Source organism: Lepidochelys olivacea (genome assembly GCF_965140295.1).
Source record: "Lepidochelys olivacea isolate rLepOli2 genome assembly, chromosome: 10".
Taxonomy (NCBI): Eukaryota; Metazoa; Chordata; order Testudines; family Cheloniidae; genus Lepidochelys; species Lepidochelys olivacea.
In genome coordinates this window covers 83,244,314-83,267,199 of record NC_140420.1, presented here as the reverse complement: position 1 = coordinate 83,267,199, position 22,886 = coordinate 83,244,314, and the positions used below count along the sequence as shown (strand labels likewise).

Sequence of the window (22,886 nt, the reverse complement as noted above, 5' to 3'; positions counted from 1 at the left end):
AGCAGCAGAAGGGGACCTTGGGCCTGGAAAGATTCCCCAGAGCTGCCAGCAGGAGGCACCACCTGCAGTGAGTGGACCCCGTGGCAGTCTGCAGCTCCGTTAAGGAATGAAGGCCCAGGGGGTTAGCTTTTAGCATGGCCAGTCTGACCTCACTTTTCTCATTTAAGAATGAAGCCATTAATTTTTCAGGTTACATTGTTTCCAAGATGTATCTTATGGCTGAACGATGCCTTCATGCTGTACCTGCGATGTGTGGAGGGGACACACCTGTGCAGTAAAGCACAGCTCGCCGTCGGGTGTGTATGGGAGGGTTACGGCAGCCCCTGGAATCCGCTCTGAGGATTTCAGCTCTGTAACTGGGATGGTTCTCTCTGCTGACAGAGCAAAGGGCTGTTCCCGTAATTCCATGAGCGTAGGGCTGACACTCCTGTAGCGCGGTGTTCAGAGAGGGACAGGACTGCCCCAGGTGCATTCTTGGCAGTGTGGCGTACCAAGGAGACTTTCAGAAACACGGGCTATTAATGCTGTCTCTGGGAAGATCATTACAACACAGGGGTGCGGAGATGGGAGCTCCAGGGACATTGTCCTTTACGCAGATCTATTCCTTAGGGAGCTTTCAATTAGTTTCTTAATACGTTTTATTCTGTCCCCCACCCCCTCATAATGGAAGGTGGATGTGTATCATGGCCTCTGCCTAATAACTGCCCAGAATATCCTTCAAAAGGGACATTTTCATCACAAGGAGATTTTTCTCCTGGGAAAATATTTTAAATTAAATTTTATCAAGGGATGAGATTTGCTCCAGGTGGGATTGTATGTTTCACGTCAATATTTACAATTTTATTAATGCTTTTGCATATTGCATGTGATAATTCCTTATTTTATCTCAGTAATTCCTGTACAGTACATAGGACAGATTCTGTTCTTACTTACACTGGTACAGATCAGAAGTAACTTCACTGAAGTTGATGAAATTACACTGGCAGAAAACCAGTTTAAGAGAGAGCAGAATAAGGCCCTTAATGGGCAAAGGAATAAAGATTGCTTTCTTTTAATTTTCTGGACAGCAAGGATCTAAGTGTGATGGTCTTTTTTAAAAATAATCTGTTAGAGATGAAACGTGGTCATAAAAACACAAAGCTAGAAAGGCAGGGGAACGATACTACTAAACATGTAATTACTATAACTTACACAGAATAACGAATGCTAGACCAGATGTTGATCAAAAAGATAAGAGGTATTTGGCCTTGAGGAATGCTAATTACACTTGATCTTGTCACAGGCAGAAATTTCAAGTCACTTGTACATTACAAGTTGGATGAAAACAACATTAAGTTTAGAATGTAAAGTATTACCATCACACATAAAAGCAAGCCACTGTGTCCTACCCCTGTAGCTTCCAGCTTCTGCAGAACTGTATTGTCTTCCTTGTTTACATACAGTAATTCTTAGCACAATTCCAAATGATATGCGATTAACCCTTTATAATGAAGACACAGCTCATGCTGCATTACTTTCAACAATTGTTATATATGACATTATATATTGTTTGTATAGCATTGGGTGTTTTAATGTCTGTCTGCTGAAAAATTCAGGTTTAGCTTTAAGAAAAAATATATAAAGCGAAGTTGAAAAGCTCACTGATTTGGGAGCATTAAACTGTTTATTCTCTTGTGATTCTAAATAAGTTGACCATATGATAAATAGCTGCTCACCAGCTCTGCTAAACTACATATTGCGAAGTTCTTCTAGTCTAACCATTTTTCCTGTCAATCATTACTTTAGTAAATCCACTTTTAAATAAGAATCCTTAGCATTTACATTGTACTTTTCTTCTTCACTGTGCTTTACAAACTAGCTACTTAGTCCTCTCTGTGAAAGGGACTGAGCTGGCCGAGTTATTCCTAGCAAATAATGCATTTGTTATTAGTCCCTTCTCCTGTTTGTGGATTATCTGCAAACAGACATCAATTTTCACTAATCTGTTTCTTCTTTGAATATTATTTGATGAATGGCTCATGTGAACTTACTTCAGCCTATGAACTATTTACAGTTATTGCTTTGAGTATTTGTTTATGCCTAACTCCTGCAATGGGGCTGGTCATCTAAGTCACATGGTATTGCTTCTGTTTCCTGACTGGATAAGTCCCTCACCTATAAATAGCTTTCAAGATGGCCTTGTGAATACTTTCAGTGTGCCTATATATTTGCCCAGGGTATCTATGGGCAGATACATTCACATGAGCATTCATGACACTTCCCCTTTCCCTGAACAATCTGGCAATCAATATTTCACTCAGAAAGACATTCGCAAACATGCGACTCAAAGGGCTATGGGCTCCTCCTAAAGGAATTCACCTCTTTTATCTGAATGAATGCTTGGGAATATATTTTTTTTTGGCATTTGTTCAGCTCAAGAAGTAAGTAGTTTTTACTCTCCCATCCCAACTTCAGAGATTTGAAAAGCAACCGAGGCCCGAGAGGCAGTCAGCGTAAGAGGCAGCCTTAGAACTCCTTGGTTCCCATTGGGGTGCCCAGGCCACTACACTGCATCTCTGCCCTTTACTCAGCAGCTGTATGTCAAAATCCAGAAACTCTTCTCATGAGTTGTAGAACTTAGGGAGAAAGTTCAAACTAAAGGGCCTGATCCTGCAATGTAATGAGATGTTGAACGCAGATAGCTCCTGTTCTCTTCAGTAGGAACTAAGGGTCCTCTGTACCTCCCAGGATGTGCTCAGCACCTTACAGTATTCTCTCCATGATGTACATCCTGCACACAGTGATCACACCTTTCCTGATCTCTGCAGTGATTAGCTGACACCTTAAGCATCTCCCAAATTTTATTCTTAAATTCCAAACAACATTCAGCATCAGGTAATAGTTACAAATATTTGATCTTCGCTGTTACTACCTTCACCTTCTCCAATAAATCAACTGATGCTATGTGCAGAGTTCGATCTGCTGCCCACTGCTTAGTAATCTGCAACAGGGCTTTCGGGGCCAGATGCAATGAAGCTACACTAACTTGCACAAGCTGAGCATCTGACCAACAACATCAGTGATTTTGTCACAGAATGTCAGTGGCAAATGCCTAAATTTCAAGTTAAAAAACCAAAACCAAATCTGTAACCTGTCCAGGTTATTGATTCTAAAAAAGCATCGCGTGCCAGAAGACGAATGCAATGCACGGATGCATATTGCTGTTGTTTAAATACATTAATCTTAAGCCATGCTGCAGGGCAACTGACACAATTACTAGATGAATCTCTCACACACACATCCTGCTGGGCAACCACATCTAGAGCCCTCCTTATCTCCAGAACCTCAGGCCTCTATCACTTGAGCTAAAAAGGATTTCCCCAGTCGTCGGTCCCTTTATTCGGTCTGTGGGCCAGGCACTAGAAGACAAATACATCATACATTCCACTGCCTGCTGTAAGACAATCAGAATATTTGTTGCCCCACGACATCTGCATGGAAACGGCGATGTCTGGATTTAATTATATTGATCAAGATAGAAGAGAATATTTTCAAAAGTGCTTTAGTGATGTAAGACTCAATCCTATTTTCAAAAACGACCTGGGCACTCAATGAGACTTTCACGTCAACTCCTAAATTCCTTGGTCATTTTTGAAAATAGGATTTAGAGTCCTAAGTCACTTAGGCATTTTTGAAAATGTTACCCTTTCACTTGTTTAATCCTCAGCAAGGCAGGCAGGTGTGACTCTAGTCTAATAACTAATGGAAACAGACTGGATTTATCGTACCTTTTATCTTTCCTTCACTGGAAAGGTCATTTTGTTTCAGACCCAAATTTAGCTGCTTCCTACACAAACCCGGTATTTTCACTGATTTAAATTAGTTATAGCAGAGTGTGACTTTGGCACTGATGTCCAGAAAACATGATGAGTTTCATCAACCATGAATCGTTTCACCATAAATCTCTTTTAGCTTTCTGCACGGACTGTTTTTAATGGAGTCCTCTATGATCCCACATTTGGACTATAGCAGATGAAGGAGGCATGAGATAGGACAGTCTTCAGTGGTTGACACCTGAAATCTGCTTTCTACAGGAGTATGGAAAGAAGACAAGAGAGCATAGTCCCAAACAGGTAAGCCGACAGGACGTGAACCTGCACCACTGGAGTCAATTGGAGCTTTGACGTTAACTTCAGTGGAGGCAGCATCAAATCTGAAGGGTAAAACCCTTACCCTATTGCAGTCAATGGGAGTTTTGCCATTGTCTTCAATGGAGCCAGGATTTTACCCATCGTTTCTAATATTTTGATATCCCTGTGATTAAAGCATCATTTTTCTGAATTCAACTGGAACACTTACCAGCCCATCACACGTGCTAAGAGCTGCTAAACCACCTTTCAGCGCCCAGTTCTGGACCTCTCCAATCATATGACAAGAGTTGTGATTGTAAGACTGGATCTTGGCATTGGTGATTCCTCCATATCGTCTCTCACTAACAAACCCAGGAGCAAGGAGATTGTTATTAATGCTTAAATTGAATTTTAGGTGCTGTCCTTTGTAATGCAGCTCATAAAAGGAGAGCAAATTGTTCCTTGAGGAAAGGGCCCTTTTGTGAATTGCGCGATGAGCCAGATCATAGGACAGAAAAGATCCGCTCTCATCAACTCGGATTGGATGAACAACGTCATAGCCAGAATATTGCCGGAGAACCGTCTCTGTGAAGAAAATATTTGCAATGATCAGATATAAAGACGATGATAATCTTTCATCCCAAAGGATCCCAATGCACTTTATGTTTATTGGGTCTACAAATTCTCAGTAGGGAGGGATCATTCTTCCCACCTCTGAACTGGAGACACATATGTGATGATAAGTGTCAGCTGTTTAAAAGAGCAAAGGATTACACCACAATAATTCGGAACAGGAAGTGAAGATTATCTGAGAGGGAGAATTTAGGCAAGCTAAATTACATGAGCAGATATAATTATTCAAATTGGAATGATGTCAGGACACCTGAGTTAACACCCTTATTCTTACAAAGTGCCAGAGGAAACAATCCCAAATAAATATGAAAGTTTCATTAGACAAGTAGTGGTGAAGAGCAGACAGTCTCCCTCTGAAACAAGAGAAGGTGTTTTCTGGGTGAGTAGTTGTTTAACTTGAATAATTTTGTACATGCTCATAATGGAACTTCATAAGCAATAGTAGCTCAAATGTAAATATTTAACCCTCAATAGAGAAGAGTTTAATGTGATTGTTTTAATTACAGCTGTTTGAAAACTGCCACCCAAAAAAATAAAAATGTTCATAAACAAATTCTAGGTTTTTTTTTTTTCTCCAGAGAACATAAAATTTTCAATTAAAGGTTTTGACAAAAATTCAAAAAATGACATCCAGTTTTAATCAGTCGGAGATAGACATTGAGCATGAAATTCATTAATATACATATTTTGTCTTCCAGTATAGCATTAGTGAAACACATGATGTCAGAGAGAGTTTAGGAAACCAGCTCCATTGACACTACTTATGATGAGGAGACTGAAGAAGAGAAAAGAGTTCAAAATACAGATCCAGATCCAGATCTGAAATTTGCAAATGGCTACTTTTTGATTTATAATGGACTGAACCAAACCTCCAAATCTGAACAGCCAGAAGAATGGCCATACTGGGTCAGACTAATGGTCCACCTAGTTCATCTTCTGTCATCCAGTCCCTGCTGCAGGCTCTCAGAGGTTTAGGAACAACCAAAGCATGGGGGTGTGTCCCTGACCATCTTGGTGAATAGCCATTGATGGACCTGTCCTCCATGAACTTCTCTAATTCTTTTTTGATCCCAGTTATACTTTTGGCCTTCACATCATCCTCTGGGTAGGAGTTCCACGGGTTGACCGTGAGTTGTGTGAAGAATTACTTCCTTCTGTTTGTTTAAATCCTGCTGCCTATTAATTTCATTGCGTGACACCTGGTTCTTGTGTTATGTGAAGGAGTAAATAACACGTCCTTATTCACTTTCTCCACACCAGTCCTGATTTATAGACCTCTGTCATACTCCCCTTAATCATCTCTTTTCTAAACTGAACAGTCCCAGTCTTCTTAAGCTCTCCTTGTATGGAAGGTTTCAGAGTAACAGCCGTGTTAGTCTGTATTCGCAAAAAGAAAAGGAGGACTTGTGGCACCTTAGAGACTAACCAATTTATTTGAGCATAAGCTTTCGTGAGCTACAGCTCACTTCATCGGATGCTTGTATGCAAGGTGTCTCATAGCCCTGATCATTTTGTTGCCCTTTGCCAGATACTGAAGTTAGGTTACCAGCCTGTAATTGCCAGGATCAGCCACAGATTTTCAGGTGTCTGCCAAAGTTTGCAGTTTGAACCCATCTCTGCTTTTTATCGGATGTGACAGTACACATTCTAACACCATCTCACTTGATGTAATACTTCCAACTCTCATTTCCATTTTTTTCATTAGCAACTTTTATTCCCAAATGATATGGGTCGCCATGCTCTCTTGCCCTTCCCTGAGACTTTGCAAGATGTCACACATGTTCTACATTTGGTTCCTAGTGAGGGTTATCTTGGCTCAGTGCCTGCAAGCTGCATGTAAACTATTTAAAAACACCATAATAGAGGCTCAAATTTAATGTATACCCCCAATAAATAAATAAATAGATAGATAAACAACCGTAAGTGGACCAGAAAAATGTCACCATGGCTAAACAGCAGAATAAAAAAGGTGGTTACAGACAAAAACACATCCTTTAAAAACTGGAAGTTTAATCCTACTGAGGAAAATAGAAAGGAGCATAAATTCTGGCAAGTCAAGTGTAAAAGTATAATTAGGCAGGCCAAAAATGAATTTGAAGAGCATCTAGAAAAAGACAATAACTAACCGCAAAAAAAAAAAAAATTAAGTACATCAGAAGCAGGAAGCCTGCCAATCAGTGGGGCCACTAGATGGTTGAGGTGTTAATGGAGAACTCAAGGAAGACAAGGCCATTGCAGAGAAGCTAAATGAATGCTTTGCATCAGTCTTCACTGCAGACAACGTGAGGGAGATTCCCTTATCTGAGCCATTCTTTTTAGGTGACAAATCTAAGGAACTGCCCCACATTGAGGTGTCAATAGAGGAGGTTTTGGAGTGAATTGATAAATTAAACAGTAACCAGTCTCCTGGACCAGATGGGATTCACCCAAGAGTTCTGAAGGAACTTAAATTTGAAGTTGCAGAACTACTAACTGTGATAATGTAACTTATCCCTTAAATCAGCCTCTGTACCAGATGAGTGGAGGACAGCTAATATAATGCTGATTTTTGTTAAAAGGCTCCGGGGTGATCCTGGTAATTACAGGCCAGTAAGCCTAACTTCGGTACCAGGCAAATTGGTTGAAACTGTAGTAAAGAACAGAATTATCAGGCCCATCGATTAACACACTATGTTGGGGAAGAGTCAACACAGCTTTTATAAAGAGAAATCGTGTCTCACCAATCTATTAGAATTATTTGAGGGTGTCAACAAGCATGTGGACAAGGGTGATCCAGTTGATATTGCATACTGGGACTTTCAGAAAGCCTTTGACAAGATCCCTCACCAAAGATCCTTAAGCAAAGTAAGAAGTCATGGGATAGGAGGGAAGGTCCTCTCCTATCTTGTAACCAGTTACCGATCCATGAAACAAAGGGTAGGAATAAATGGTCAGTTTTCACAGCGGAGAGAGGTAAATAGCAGAGTACACCAACAATCTGTCCTGGGACCAGTGTTGTTCAAAATATTCATAAATGATCTGGAAAAGGAGGTAAACCGTGCGGTAGCAAAGTTTGTGTATGTTACAAAAGTACTCAAGACAGTGAAGTCAAAAGCTGACTGAGAAGAGTGACAGAGGGGTCTCACAAAACTGGGTGACTGGGCAACAAAATGGCAGATGAAACATTGATAAATGCAAAGTAATGCACATTGGAAAAAATAATCCCACTATACAAACAAAATGATGGGTTCTAAATTAGCTGTTACCACTCAAGAAAGATCTTGGCGTTTCCAGGGATAGTTCTCTGAAAACATCTGCTCAATGTGCAGCGTCAGTCAAAAAAGCGAACAGAATGTTAGGAACCATTAGGAAAGGGATAGAGAATAAAATGGAAAATATCATATTGCCTCTATATAAATCCTTGGTACACCAACACCTTGAATACTGCATGCAGATCTGGCTACCCCATCTCAAAAAAGATATATTAAAATTGGAAAAGGTACAGAGAAGCGCAACAAAAATGATTACGAGTATGGAACAGCTTCCATATGAGGAGAGATTAAAAAGATTGCAATTGCTCAATGTAGAAAAGAGACGACTAGGGGGGTATATGACAGAGGTCTATAAAATCATGACTGGTGTGGAGAAGGTAAATAACACTTCATTATTCATTCCTTCACTTAACACAAGAACCAGGGGTCACCTAATGAAATTAACAGGCAGCAGGATTTAAAGAAACAGAAGGAAGTAATTCTTCACACAATGCACAGTCAACCTGTGGAACTCCTTGCCAGAGGATGTTGTGAAGACCAAAATTATGACAGGGTTCAAAAAAGAATTAGATAAGTTCATATGGTCCATCAATGACTATTAGCTAAGATGGTCAAGCACACAGCCTCTACACGTCCCTAAGATTCTGACTGCCCAAAGCTCAGACTAGACAACAGGGGATGGATCACTTGATGATTGCCGTGTTCTATTCATTACCCCTGAAGCATCTGGCATTGGCCACTGTCAGAAGACAGGATACTGAGCTAGGTGAACCATTGGTCTGACCTGAATGGTCATTCTTATGTTCTCCATCATTTGAAGAGCCACCTGACACAGGAAAACATGAATAATTACAGCCCAGTACTCTAGGAAAGTGTACTCTGATTCCCCCAGAGTTGATTTCCAGAGAAGCCACAAACCATCACCTAACCACAGAATCTCTTTAAATAGTCGTCAACAGTTAATAGAAACAAACAATCCCAGAAGAGAATCCCAAACCCCATTTACTCCTGGGGGCATTCTGTGCCAAAAAATTAAAAATTCTGCACCACAAATTTTAAAATTCTGCAAATTTTATTTGTCAAAATAACACTATATAATCACACGAGTTTTAATTATTTTGGTAATTTACTTCAAAATACCTGTCAGCAAGTATGTCTGTAACAATACAGACACACAAAAACTCCCCCAGGAGTAGAGAGTTAAAGAAACCCCTATGACAACCCAGCTCCTGTTTCTCTGCCCCTTCCCCCGAGCCCAGCTCGGGGGCCAGACACACACAACCCCTCCCCCACAGAGCCCAGCCATGGCCCCCCCTAGCCAATATAACTGAACCCTGAACCCCCCCCCCCAGAGTCCAGCCACAGGGCTGCCATGGCCCAGATACCTGCCCCCCCAAAGCCCAGTTACAGAGCCCCCCCTTTGCCCAGATACCCACACCTCCTCTCCCCAGAGCCCAGCCATGCCCAGACACCTGCTCACCTCCCCCTGAGCCCAGGGATGCAGAGGGAGAAACAGCCTGATGCTTGGTCCCAGTTTCCTGTGCGCTGCCCTCTCCTTCCCTCAGGGCGTGCGGGGACCTGCAGCTGCCAGGAGCCCTCTCGCCCCCTCTCCCCCCCGCCCCCAGCAGTGTCTTCTATGTGCGAGCTGGGCGTGCCTCTTGTGACAGAGACCCCACTGGCTCCCCCGGCCAACCACTTGCTTCTCTCGGTCTGCCGGCCGGCTGTCTGGCTGGCTGAGGGATCCTCTCGGCTCCCCGGCCGGACCTCAGGACACCTCCAGCTCCGGGCAGGCTCCGCTTCCACCACCTGTGGGGCCCCGCCTGACTCCCCGGAGCCGAGCCGCCTGGGACTGGTGCAGAAGCCTGGCCAGTCTCAGCCAGGTGCGGGGAGGGGAGGTTGTTCGGGGGAGAGGGGGCTTGGCTGGGCCCCTCCAGGCAAGTGGGTCTTGAGGGAGCCCAGCCGGGGCAGGCCCTGGCCTGGCTGATCATGCCACTCCCGAGGGGCCAGAGTGATTCCTGGCCCTGGGACCAGCCCTGGCTGCACGGCCAGCTCAGCTCAGCACATGGTCACCTCCCAACAGGACTGGTGAGTGCGGCCGGGAGACAGGGCATGGGGGAGTGGGTCTCTTGGGGAGTCTCGGGGGGTGCTGGGTCGTGAGGGGACAGGGAAGATGTGTGTGTTGGGGCACTAGGAAGTGGGGGTTCTGTGTGGGGTGCTGGGCAGTTGTGGTGGGGCTGTGGGCAGGGGGGTGCTGGGCAGGATTGGTGTGCAAGGCGCTGTGCATTTGTTTGGAGGGTTTTGGGGGGGTACTGGGCATAGTGGGTCCGGGGGGCTCTGGCCATAGGGAGTCAGGGGCTGTTGGGCAGGGAGGCTGTGTGGTGTGGCGTGGGCCCACCCCCAAGGGGAAGGGGCATGCTGGCAGCAGAGGGCCAGGTGGGCCACTGTGCATCTGGCAACTGCCAGTTTGTAAATAGCGCCCTCGCACTAGGCAGAGCAGGGCCGCCCCTGCCATGCCATGCCCCATTGCTTCTGGCTGGCCCCTCGCTCTGCACCTCGCTCTACTCCCTGCACCATGCTCCATTGGGGCCCACAAAAGGTTAATCCGGCCCTGGAGCTGGGCTCTGCTGGGTCCAGTGGCCCGTAGTGGCAGCCATCTGTGGGGGACATGTATTCTGTGCATGCATGGTGACGTAGAATTCCCCCAGGAGAACCCTTTGTAAAAAGGACAGGAGACACGATTCGGCACAGCAGCCTCAAAGACATATGGATCCCTTGGTCTGTCAATACTGCAAGCACCAAACAGTCGGATGAAGTGAGCTGTAGCTCACGAAAGCTTATGCTCAAATAAATTGCTTAGTCTGTGAGGTGCCCCACGTCCTCCTGTTCTTTTTGCAGATACAGACTGACACGGCTGCTCCTCTAAAACCAAACAGTCTTTGTACATCTATATTACCCATAAAAAAATGCCTGTCACACCGGAAGGGACAAAGTAAAAAGTATGCGGCAACCGTCCAGGAAAATCACTTTGCAGCGGATGTGATTTCTGAGACAAAGTCTCCTCAGGTAAACAGTTGCCCCCTAGTGATACATGTGGTGACTAGTTAAGGCTTGTACAGTAGTTCCACTTGTGTGACCTCGTCAGGGCACCTACACCAGGGGAAGGTACCAAAGCACCCTGTATGCCAGGGGATCTCCCCAAACCTCTTGACTGCTTTGGCATCTGCACTAGTTTCTCCTCTGTCTACTCATCGGGAATCTGAGTGATGGAGGGTCCCGGCTCTGAGGCCTGGGGGACTCTCTAGGAATTGGTCTGGGCCAAGTAATACTTAGTCCTGCCTTGAGTGCAGGGGACTGGGCTAGAAGACCTCTCCAGGTGCCTCCCAGTCCTACCATGCTCTGGTTCTAAGGAGGAAAGGGTCCCAGCCTTCAAGAGTCTTCCCATCTCTTGGTACCTGCTGCAAGCCAGGAGTTTATTGCTGGGGATACATTACAGGGCTTCTAATGCTGGAGACAGGGGAGCGCTTAGACACATGCCCCTTCTTCTCCGGGTCAACGGCCATCGCCGCTTCCCAGGGGCCGGCCCCTGCATCTACCCTGCGGCTGAGTTTTGCCAAGCGCATGGTTCAGTCGCTCAGTAAACGGATCCCCGGGGCTGTGGGGTCCAGCTCAACCTCTGTTCCTGGTTTCACCGCCTCCTCTCCTGCCGCACACGGGTGTCCACCGGCCGGTACGAGGCAGCTGACCCCGGACCCGCCGGCGGGCGGAACACGACTCGTTGCAATGAAGGGCCCGGACTCAGCGGGCTCTCCCGGGCCCCACGGGCAGGAGCGGAGCTGGCCCGGGTTCTGTCTGGCGGGACCGCGCGTGTCTCCGGCCGAGAAACAGCCGCCCCTGTCCAATCCCACCTGCCCGCTTCCCCGCGGCAAACCCGCTTTTGCAAACCTTGCAGCTCCCTCGCCCGGTGCGCCCCGGGGGCAGCCGCTTGCAGCCTTCCGCGGGCTCCCCCGCAAAACACGGCTGCAGCCAGCCCGGCCAGGCGGCTCGCCCGCCTCCCTCCCTCCCTCTTTCCGCTCTGGGGCGAAACTCGCAGCGGCTTCCCCCGGTGCAAACAAAAGAGCCGCCCGCGGGGTACAGACCTTTCTCCGCGGCTCTGTCCGGCGGCTCCGCGCAGCCCGCCAGGACCCCGGCGAGGAGCAGGAGGCGCCGCAGGGGGGCTGCCATGCTGGGCACGGCCCGGGGCTCACTTCTCCCGGCGGGCTGGGCGAAGGGGCATGTCCCCGTCTCGCCTCGGCGCCCCACGGCGCCGCGTCCCGCTGCCTGCACGCCTCCTTGCCCCGGCCGGGGCCGCTCCTCGCCCCGGGGCCCCCGGCGGGCACTTGCCGGCTCTCCCGGGGCGGCTCCGCGGCGGCCCCGGCCCCGTGCCCGGCTGTCAGCGTGTGCGCCCCGGGCGTTACCCCGGCCGCCTCGGGCTGAAAGGGAACAGCCCCCCCCGGGTGCCCCGCAAGCGCCCCGCGGCTCCGGGGGAAACCAGCGTGTCCCGGGCCGGGGCCGCAGCCGCTGCTCGCCGCGCACACGGGGCAGGACCAGCGCTGGGAGTGACTCAGACGCTCCCCGCCGAGCCCCCGGGCCCCCTCCGCCGCTGCGGCTCCTTCCCCGGGCCCGGCCGCTCGGGCTGGTGCGAGGGAGCCGCCTGGTGGCTCTGCGAAGCACCCACCGGTGCGTCCCCCGCCCCGCTCGGCCTCCCCCGCTGAGTTATCTGCCTTGGCCGAGGGCTTTTCCTTCGGCAGCTGGGCCCTACAGGTGGCCCCGGGGGGCCCGTCCCACGTGGAGCGCAGCTGCGTGTCCCGCGGCGGGGGCTGGGAGCAGGGGGGGGGGGGTTGCCCTGAGACTTCAGTGTGGTGCTGGGCTGGGCATAAACCACCCCAGGCCTCCGTGGTCCCATTCCGGGTGGGACAGATCCCCGGTCCCTGCTGCTGCAGGAGTGAAGAGGAACCTGAGATGTAAGGGTAACCCCAGGCGCCACTTTATCTAATGCTAAGCGTCCGCCAGGTGATTTCTACACCGGTAGGGTGGCAGGCCAGCCGCAGCGCCCTAGAACGTACATCCCCGCGGGAAATCGTTTAAAAAACAAAGTAAAGACTGAGATCCAAAGATGACAAGACTGTCCCTTCAAACACTGCAGTTCGCAGCGGACCTTGCTGGGGGGAGTTATGCGCCTTGGCCCCAGATTCTGAGCTGCCCCGGAGCTATGTTTTACACAGGGCAGGAGGGGGAGGGCATCTTTGAGGGGCCACCCAGAGTCGGGGAGTAGCTATAGACTAGATGCCCCATTGTCAGTTAGAGTAGCCCCAAATCTGCTCTAACTTGTGCCCATCTGCCCACTGCCCAGTACAGCCTGCTGGTCTAATTCTGACATTCTCCAGGAAGTCCAGCGCTGCTGGCTCAAGGTCGCCAGAAATAAGATTTTAGAAATAAAGCTAGCATTAATTTAAATAATACTAACCAGCTTCTCTTCCTCCACCAGTGTGGGGGGAAGGTGGAGCAATGTCGGTTACAGGGTCTGAAAGTATTGGATCTTATTTCTGGGAGTGGGATGAACCCCTTATCCTGTCCCAAGGCTGGGACCCATAGCAATATCAGACTGGCACTCAGGAGGTGTGGATCAACTCCCCGCTGTGCAGCAGATTCTCTAGGTGTGTGACCAGGGCAAGTTGCCCCTACTGTTTGTTTTGGCGATCTAGGGGGTAAACTCTTTGGGGCAGAGACTACATCATACTATGCATATGTACAGCGCCTTGCACAACAGGGCCTTGATCTCAGTGGTGGCCTGCTGTATGCTCCCCTGTATTGTTATTGCTATGCTGTGTGCTGGTGACTGCTTAGATCACAAACATCTCTGAGACTGGATGTGGACGCACCCTTCAATTAACGTAACTGGATACATTAATCACAAGGCACCCCTACCCCTCAGACAAAAAGGGGTTGTGAGTGCACCTAGGAGTTTTTGGAATGAGCAGGCAGAGGACTTTTGCTATTTGTTGTTTTGGGTAAGGGGGTGGGGTGTCTGAGGGAAGGGAGAACACACACAAATGCAGAGCAGATTGGGGGACAGACAGACAGAAGGAGCAGCTGTAAGCATGGTGTCTGACTGCGGAAGAAACCTGGGGAGAAGTTTTGGGATCAGGGGTGAAGCCTGAAGAGAATGCTTTAGGGGCTGTGAGCAAAAGAAGCTGTTTCCTGCTATTTGATCCCTTCTGCATTCGGAGACACATGACTTTGTACAGTCCTAGTAAATAAATAAAGCTGCATCCAAGAAGTACCTGACAATCACTGATTTCTGCTCCCAGGCCCCCCAACTCTGACTAGCCACGTGGGTCAAAAATGGGCCGTTTTATTATTGATGATAAACCCCAGGAAGCTGTTCCAGCAGGGACAGTCCCGATATTCGGGGCTTTGTTTTATATGGGCACCTAGTACCCTCCACCACCCTATCCCAATTTTTCACACTTGCTATTCACTTACCTTATTTGCACAGGTTTAGGACTTGAACAGAGGTTAGAGAAATAGTGTTGTTATCCCCATTGTACAAGTGGGGGTAACTGAGGCACAGGGAAGTTAAGTGCCCAGGGTCTGCAGTGGAGATGGGAATAGGACATTGATTTCCTAATTCTTAGACCTGGCCTTTAATCACAGAACCACCCTTCCTTACTCCTTTGTCCTACAGAAGGCTGCTCAGCAGCTGGAATTTCTATAGGTACTGATTTAATTAATACTTATCCCAACTCTTCAAATAATAGTGCAACAAAGATATTTATTTACAGTGCGAAACAGAGGTGCCATGGTGCGTGGTGAAGGCACTCAACTACAATCCTGAAGGTCACTGATCTGAGTCTTGTTGGATCTCTCACTGACAGGCCACCTTCAGTTCACCCAGCTGCAAAATGGGTGCCCGAGCCATGGGGTTAGGGCAGCCAAAGGCAGTCAGATGTGATGCTGGCCCTCTCGCTCCCTGTGCACCACTGGCCGTGAAACTGACGTGCCTTCGCAATGTCACCTGAGGAGCCATTGACCCTGGTGAACTTTCGCTTTGAAAGCTTGGGCAGGAGCATGCAACAAAGCGGTGTCTCCACTGAGCTCTAGCACTTGGGACAAGGTCTGGACATTTACTGGAGTACGTTTTTTCTCCCCCTCCTCACATAATAATTGTATGTAGGGTGACCAGATGTCCCGATTTTATAGGCACAGTCCTGATTTGGGTTTTTTTTTCTTATATAGGCTCCTATTGCCCCCCACCCCTGTCCTGATTTTTCACATTTGCTGTCTGGTCACCCTAATTGTATGTTGTACATAAGGCACATAGGGCTACATTCTCCTGTGTACCATGCTCACATGGTCCCTAGTCCCTTTAAGGGGAGCTGGGGCCAGCCGTGCCTATGCCATGAATTAACTGCTTTCCAGCCTGAGGGGGTGGGATTAAGGAGGGTCAGCAGGTACATGAATGGACACCTGGGCCTTATGAAAGAGCTAAGTGAATTCAGGTGGGGGTTTGAAGGACAGAGAGGAGGTAGATGCCTGTGAAAGGCTCTGAGTCAGGGTCTGCAGGACTCAGCTGAGTGCTCCTGTGGATCTGGGGTTCTATAACGGAGCAGGGAAGGGTACATGGAACAAGCCCAGCAGGGGCTGAAAATGGTACTCCAGGTAGCTGGACTGGGGACTCTCAAAGGTAGCCCACAAAGGGGTGAGAACAGAGCCCTGAAAGTGGGATGAAGAAAAGCCCTTCGAGGGCAGAAGAGTTTGTTGGGACTTCTTAGTTGGATTTCCGCTACCCTAAAAGGGATTGAGTTTGTCTATGTCATGTCTGGTGAGCAGAGCCCCATCTCCCGCACAGAGCAGTGTGTGGAGAGCTGAGGAGACCCAGCCTGGGGAAGGAAACTGAGGCAGTACCATGTGTGGCTAGCAGGGAGTGCCCTGGGGTGACTGTGCTCTGCAACCTGCATGCACAAACTCTGTATAGAATAAGACCCATGATGCAGCCCTCAGAATAAATGCTCCCAGGTTAGAAATGGCTGAAGGAGAATATGATCCTAGGCTCTGCCTTGCTAAGTATTTTTTTATTTAAACCTCTGCTTCAGCACAGCACTTGGAGTGCAGGAAATGATACATCTTTATTAAATACATTCAATTATTGTAATTTAGCAGGATTATCCTATTTCATTTTGCTGACTGCATCCCTCCTTCGTTGCTGACATTCATCACCAGGCAAGCTCTGAATAGGGAGGAAAGGGAAGAGATTTAATGAATGGCAAAAATGAGTGTCTGGCTTCAGAGAAGTACATGCTGGAGGGTTATCTGTGCTTTTTTTTTGTTTTTTAAATGCAAGATTCTCATGAAAACAGGATGTTAAGTTTTTGTTCTCTTAGACCCACAGACGCTTTTTAAGGAAGTACTTCATTGCCAGACCTATTGGTCTTGCTAAGCACAGTTGAGCTAGTCTTTGCGTTATGTATTGTTAAAGTTGCCAGAAGCTGGGAATGGGTGATGGGACGGATCACGTGGTGATTCCCTGCTCTGTTCATTCCCTCTGGGGCACCTGGCCTTGGCCGCTGTTGGAAGACAGGACACTGGTAAGGTAACTCTTGCTTAAGCAGCACTAACACAAACCCTCAGCAGGCAAAAAACTGACATCCCAAATCAAACTTAGCAAGCTAAATGCATCCTCTAACTTAACAGGAAGAAACGTTACCAACTACAGACCGTTTCTGCACTCTTGTTAACTAAGTTTTGGGAGGAGGGATAGCTCAGTGGTTTGAGCACTGGCCTGCTAAACCCAGGCTTGTGAGCTCAATCCTTGAGGGGACCATTTAGGGATCTGGGGCAAAAATTGGGGATTGGTCCTGCTTTGAGCAGCGGGTTGGACTAGATGACCTCCTGAGGTCCCTTCCAACCCTGATATTCTATGATACTGGGCTAAATGGACTGGAGTAGGGGACAGGGGCAAAGTCAGTGGTCAGGTGAAGCAGCAGGACTCTGAGTCCGACAGATTCCATCTGTTATGAATTAACTTATTGAATCAGATGTTCTGGTCCTCTGCCCATGGGTGAATTTCACCCCAAAAAGCTGATGTTCCAGCAAATGGGAATCGCTGCAAAAACACAATGGATGAGATTTTTTTAGAGCACTTAACTTTGGCCCAACTCTGGCTTCAGTGAGGGCAGAATTAGATCTGTGCTGGGCAATTCTGAAAATCCAGCCACTGTTTCATGTTTCCTTAAAGAAAAAGATTTATGAACATTTTGAAACACTTTCAAAATGTTTGCTACACTTTGGCCAAATTTTGTTCAGCTACCCCAGGCTAAATGCAGTCACTCTGCTCACTTTAAAGGACCTATTTTTGGTTACACGGGGGTTGGGTATGTATCTGAGAGCAGAATTAGTCCCCTTTTGCCTTTCTGATTTTCAGGAATATTGTTTTGAAAATAATATTGATCACATTTTAAGGTACTGTATTTTACAGTGAGCATGACACCTGGTGGGGGAACCAAACAATCACGGGTCTGTTTAAGGCTGATCAACAGATGCTTAGAATCATAGAATCATAGAATATCAGGGTTGGAAGGGACCCCAGAAGGTCATCTAGTCCAACCCCCTGCTCAAAGCAGGACCAATTCCCAGTTAAATCATCCCAGCCAGGGCTTTGTCAAGCCTGACCTTAAAAACCTCTAAGGAAGGAGATTCTACCACCTCTCTAGGTAACGCATTCCAGTGTTTCACCACCCTCCTAGTGAAAAAGTTTTTCCTAATATCCAATCTAAACCTCCCCCACTGCAACTTGAGACCATTACTCCTCGTTCTGTCATCTGCTACCATTGAGAACAGTCTAGAGCCATCCTCTTTGGAACCCCCTTTCAGGTAGTTGAAAGCAGCTATCAAATCCCCCCTCATTCTTCTCTTCTGCAGGCTAAACAATCCCAGCTCCCTCAGCCTCTCCTCATAACTCATGTGTTCCAGTCCCCTAGTAATTTTTGTTGCCCTTCGCTGGACTCTCTCCAATTTATCCACATCCTTCTTGAAGTGTGGGGCCCAAAACTGGACACAGTACTCCAGATGAGGCCTCACCAATGTCGAATAGAGGGGAACGATCACGTCCCTCGATCTGCTCGCTATGCCCCTACTTATACATCCCAAAATGCTATTGGCCTTCTTGGCAACAAGGACACACTGCTGACTCATATCCAGCTTCTCGTCCACTGTCACCCCTAGGTCCTTTTCCGCAGAACTGCTGCCTAGCCATTCGGTCCCTAGTCTGTAGCTGTGCATTGGGTTCTTCCGTCCTAAGTGCAGGACCCTGCACTTATCCTTATTGAACCTCATCAGATTTCTTTTGGCCCAATCCTCCAATTTGTCTAGGTCCTTCTGTATCCTATCCCTCCCCTCCAGCGTATCTACCACTCCTCCCAGTTTAGTATCATCCGCAAATTTGCTGAGAGTGCAATCCACACCATCCTCCAGATCATTTATGAAGATATTGAACAAAACCGGCCCCAGGACCGACCCTTGGGGTACTCCACTTGATACCAGCTGCCAACTAGATATGGAGCCATTGATCACTACCCGTTGAGCCCGACAATCTAGCCAGCTTTCTACCCACCTTGTAGTGCATTCATCCAGCCCATACTTCCTTAACTTGCTGACAAGAATACTGTGGGAGACCGTGTCAAAAGCTTTGCTAAAGTCAAGAAACAATACATCCACTGCTTTCCCTTCATCCACAGAACCAGTAATCTCATCATAAAAGGCGATTAGATTAGTCAGGCATGACCTTCCCTTGGTGAATCCATGCTGGCTGTTCCTGATCACTTTCCTCTCATGCAAGTGCTTCAGGATTCATTCTTTGAGGACCTGCTCCATGATTTTTCCAGGGACTGAAGTGAGGCTGACTGGCCTGTAGTTCCCAGGATCCTCCTTCTTCCCTTTTTTAAAGATTGCTTAGGTATAAGATAAAATAATAATATATAATTTATCTCAAGTAAAGCAATGCTGCCTGAGTGTCACTGATATTTTACAAGCCAGTCATGCTAAAAATGTGGAAATAATTATTCCCTTAGACATTCAAACTATATATTTGACTATCTCTTGGGGGGGGGGAGGGGAGGCGGCATTTCTGAAACCTGGGTCACATTTCTAAACTGTATTAGATGTCCAGTAGCTTTCCCATAAACTTGTCTCTTTGTGCTACTCTTTTTTTCCTTGGTGCTGGTTTGGGTCTTTATTTGGCTGATGACTGAAATGTGTGAAAAGGCCCCGGAGGGGGGAAGGAACAACAAGGAGAGATTTTTACAACAAAACTGATAAAAGTTTAGCTATAAACAGTTGGATAATTAGACATTTGTTTAAATAAATTGGCCTGATTTCACAGATGTGTCCATTTACAATCATTTTAACCTTATAATATGAATCATTTGTGTCCAAAAAGCTAACGGAGAGATGGCCACCCTAGCAATATCTAGATAGACGTGGGTATGCTCCAGCTATGTTACATGTGAGAGCTCTTTCACTGCTTTTGTAATATTTGAAAGAATAGTGTGCTTGTGTTTTGGTAAAGAGCCCAATCTGAGGCAGCTCCACACATGGCTACAGGTTCAGTTTAGATAGTCTTTTATCAGGTAGGCTTTCCACCTTTTACAGACTATGAATGAATCAGGCAATGGGACCTAGATCAGTGGAAGTTGAGGGTGCTTTGCCCTTCACAGATGGTACTTAGCGTTGGGAAGGATTGAACTCTATGGCCCAGATTTTCAAGAGCTCAGATCCCATTTAGGCATCTAAATAAGGACCACATTTTCCAGAATAATCGCGCCCCACCCCGCCCCAGGAGCTCCCGTTGTGGCCAGTTGTTCAGAAGAGTTCAACACACCTAGAATGCTGAACTCTTTTAAAAAAAATCTGGCCACAGTTGTGTGTGCTGAGTTCTTTTGAAAATTTTGGCCATAAATCACTGCTACGGAAATGTGCTGTTTCTGGACTAGAGGAGGACAGCTGCCCTTTCTCAGAGAGACTACACAGCTGTTTTTTGGGGTGTGCAAGTGCAGAATAATTTCAGTGAACTGCAGAAGGAATTTAAATTAGGCAGAATATATTTACTTATGTTGAAATTTGCTGGGTACACACCCCTACTTTGCAGAAAGTGAAATGGGTGATTTAATGGCCAGGCACTTGCTTTTATCATTTATCAGATCCATAATGCAGCATCTCCAGCAGGACAGTCCCTCCTGTGTCTTCTAACAAAACCAGGATGGGATATTGGGTCAGAGCTGATGCAGTAGGAAGCATTCCAATCAAATGAATTACTAACACCACTGTCTATAGCACCTGGGTTCTAGTCAGATGTTGCTTATCCCAGTTTTGAGCAGGCCTAGCTTTGCATAGGCTGGGAAAACTGCTCACAGTGGAGTGGCTGAAGGTTAATTAAAATTGCCTTTAACAGGTATGCTTTGTCATAGATTTGACAACAACTTTTATGAACAATTTATTTTTACCAGGATATCTCCCTTCCCACCTTATTCACAATACAGAAAATGCATATTTTACAATTATTTCTGGGGGAATTCTGCACCACAGCATGTGCACAGAATCCATGTCCCCCGCAGATTTTTTTTCTCTGCAGAATATAGATTCCACTAGAGAGGCACTGCAGTTACACCTTTTGCTCCCCAGCAGCTGCTGTGGCATCAGAAGAGAGGGCAGTCAGCTGGTGGAGGGGCTGTATTCCTCACAGTGGGGTCAGGGGAGGAGGCACCCGATGGACAGAGCAGGTCACATGTTGTTGCTGGAGAGTCAGACTGTGGTTCAGAAAGGCTAGTGAGGGGGGCAGAGTGGGGCATGGGGTCAGGAGCTAGTGGGGTGACAGCACTGATCCAGGGGATGAATGGGTTGGGGCTGCAGGGCCACATGGAGACAGGGTGTAGAGGAGTGCAGGAACACCTGGGGACGGGGTAGGGGGCTGCAGAGACACACGAGGACAGGGCAGATGTGCCTGACTGAATTGGAGAGGCTAGGGGTCAGCCTGGGTCTGCATGGGGGAGGCTCCACAACTCCCTAATAATCCCCCCCCACCAAATCTGTTGCATACTTCTCCCACCCACACCCAACAACCCTCCAAGTTCACTCCCAGACTCGTTCCCTCTCCCTCAGCTCCTCTGTTACCCCCGACTCCCCCAAGACTTTGCACTGCTTCTGACGGGTGCAGGAAATATGTTTCTGTATCATAGTTTAAATGAATTTTTACTCAGCGTTCTGTATTAATATGCCTAGTAACTAATCTTTTTTTGTTGTCTATATTGCTACAGAGATGCTTGTATTTTGAAATAAATTACCAAAATAATTGAAACTGGCATGATTATATTGTGGTGTTTTGATAAAATACACAGAATTTTAAAACATTGTGCACAGAATTTTGAATATTTTTGGTGCAGAATTCCCCCAGGATTATACAATGCTCTCTCTAGCTAACTATCTAGCCACCTATGGTATTTATGACCAGTTACCATAGTATTTAATCTAAGAAACATTAGTAGCAACTGTAAACTTTTGTCTCACCATGCAAATTACATTGATATTTAAAGATCTCCTTTGGATTTTCTCTTACACAGGAGCATGATATCTCATCAGGGAAATCTAGTGCAACTGCAAGCAGGCATCCCCATTACTGCTGCCATCCAGTTGCTTTACAAAGCAAAATTTAACAAGCACCGAGGAGGAAATATGTGCTGTTTGTTATAATTTTGCATGAGGAAACAAATGAATCTCATGCTGGCTTCAAAAGCCTGTCCTGGCTGTTGGTTAGCCTGACATTGACGACATGTGCAGAGGTGAGGAGAGATCTCAGATCTTTTTGAAGCTTGTGGTAGGGTCTTAGTCTCATAGAACTAGATATGAACAATGCTGATACAGAATAATAATCTAGAAACCACCCTTTCCACTCCATCTTCTGATTGCAGGATAGCTAGATCAAACTCTTACCTGAGATGTATTTGAGTTTTTTTTGTTTTTTAATAACACATATTTGAAATCAGTATCAAACTAAATACACAAAATAAATAGAAAGCACCCTTGGAGGAGGAGGGTTGGCAAAGGGATGGTTCCTGGTGGGGAACGGTGCCTGTTACATGCTAACCTTCGCTTAGAGCGGCTTGAAGCCCGGTAGGCTGCCTGTGCATTATGCAGAGGCTACTCTAGCAATATTACCACCCCTGTCCATTCTTTAGGAAGGGGGAGGAAGGAGCTGTGCATTTCACATCCACAGCTGGGCCCTCAAAGCCTTGACCCCTCTCTCTTTTGCACGGCAATGTCCTGGAGTCCTATCCAACCCATCTTGCCCCCTGGGTGTTTCATCAGGTTGGCCAAGAATGCACTCAAGGTGGAGGAGTGACAGGGCTGGCCTTCTGTTTGCCAGTCAGTGCCAAGCACTGTGCCCTCTGAATGTTTGTCTCTCCAATAACCCATCCATTCTCACAGAAAGGGGTTCACCATGGCAAAGCCAGAGGCCTGGGGAACACCAGAATCTGGACAGGCTTGTTCTGTGAAGGGAAAAGTCCCTTCCCCCCCAGACCTTTCATGTCCCCAGCCAGCCCTTCCCTGCAAGCGGCTGGCCTGGGGATTGGACTGGGACCCCCTTTGAGTGATGGGTTACCAGTGGGATTGTCTGTCTTTACACACTTTTCCTTATTTTAAATTCTGTGTGTGTGTGTGACAGTGTCCCTTTGTGTGTAACCATGTGTTCAGGGGAGTGTGTGTCCCCATTTGTGTGTGTGTGAGACACCATGTGTTGGGGGGAGTGAACATTTGTGGGTGTGAACTTGCCTTTACTATATTCACTGCCTTGCCTTTATTATGC

General features: G+C 47.1%; 1 protein-coding gene across 1 annotated transcript in view; it reads right to left on the bottom strand.

Moving 5' to 3' along the window:
- ADAMTS7 (ADAM metallopeptidase with thrombospondin type 1 motif 7) overlaps window positions 1-12,583 on the bottom strand; it is a 143,178-nt gene extending 130,595 nt beyond the window's left edge. Inside the window, exons 1-2 of the mRNA XM_084642522.1 lie at window positions 12,130-12,583; window positions 4,339-4,694 (exon numbers count right to left, since the gene is read on the bottom strand). Coding sequence (XP_084498648.1) covers window positions 4,339-4,694; window positions 12,130-12,214 — 441 coding nt within the window. The 5' untranslated portion in view covers window positions 12,215-12,583. The remainder of the gene's footprint in view (window positions 1-4,338; window positions 4,695-12,129) is intronic.
- Window positions 12,584-22,886: the final 10,303 nt, after the last annotated feature.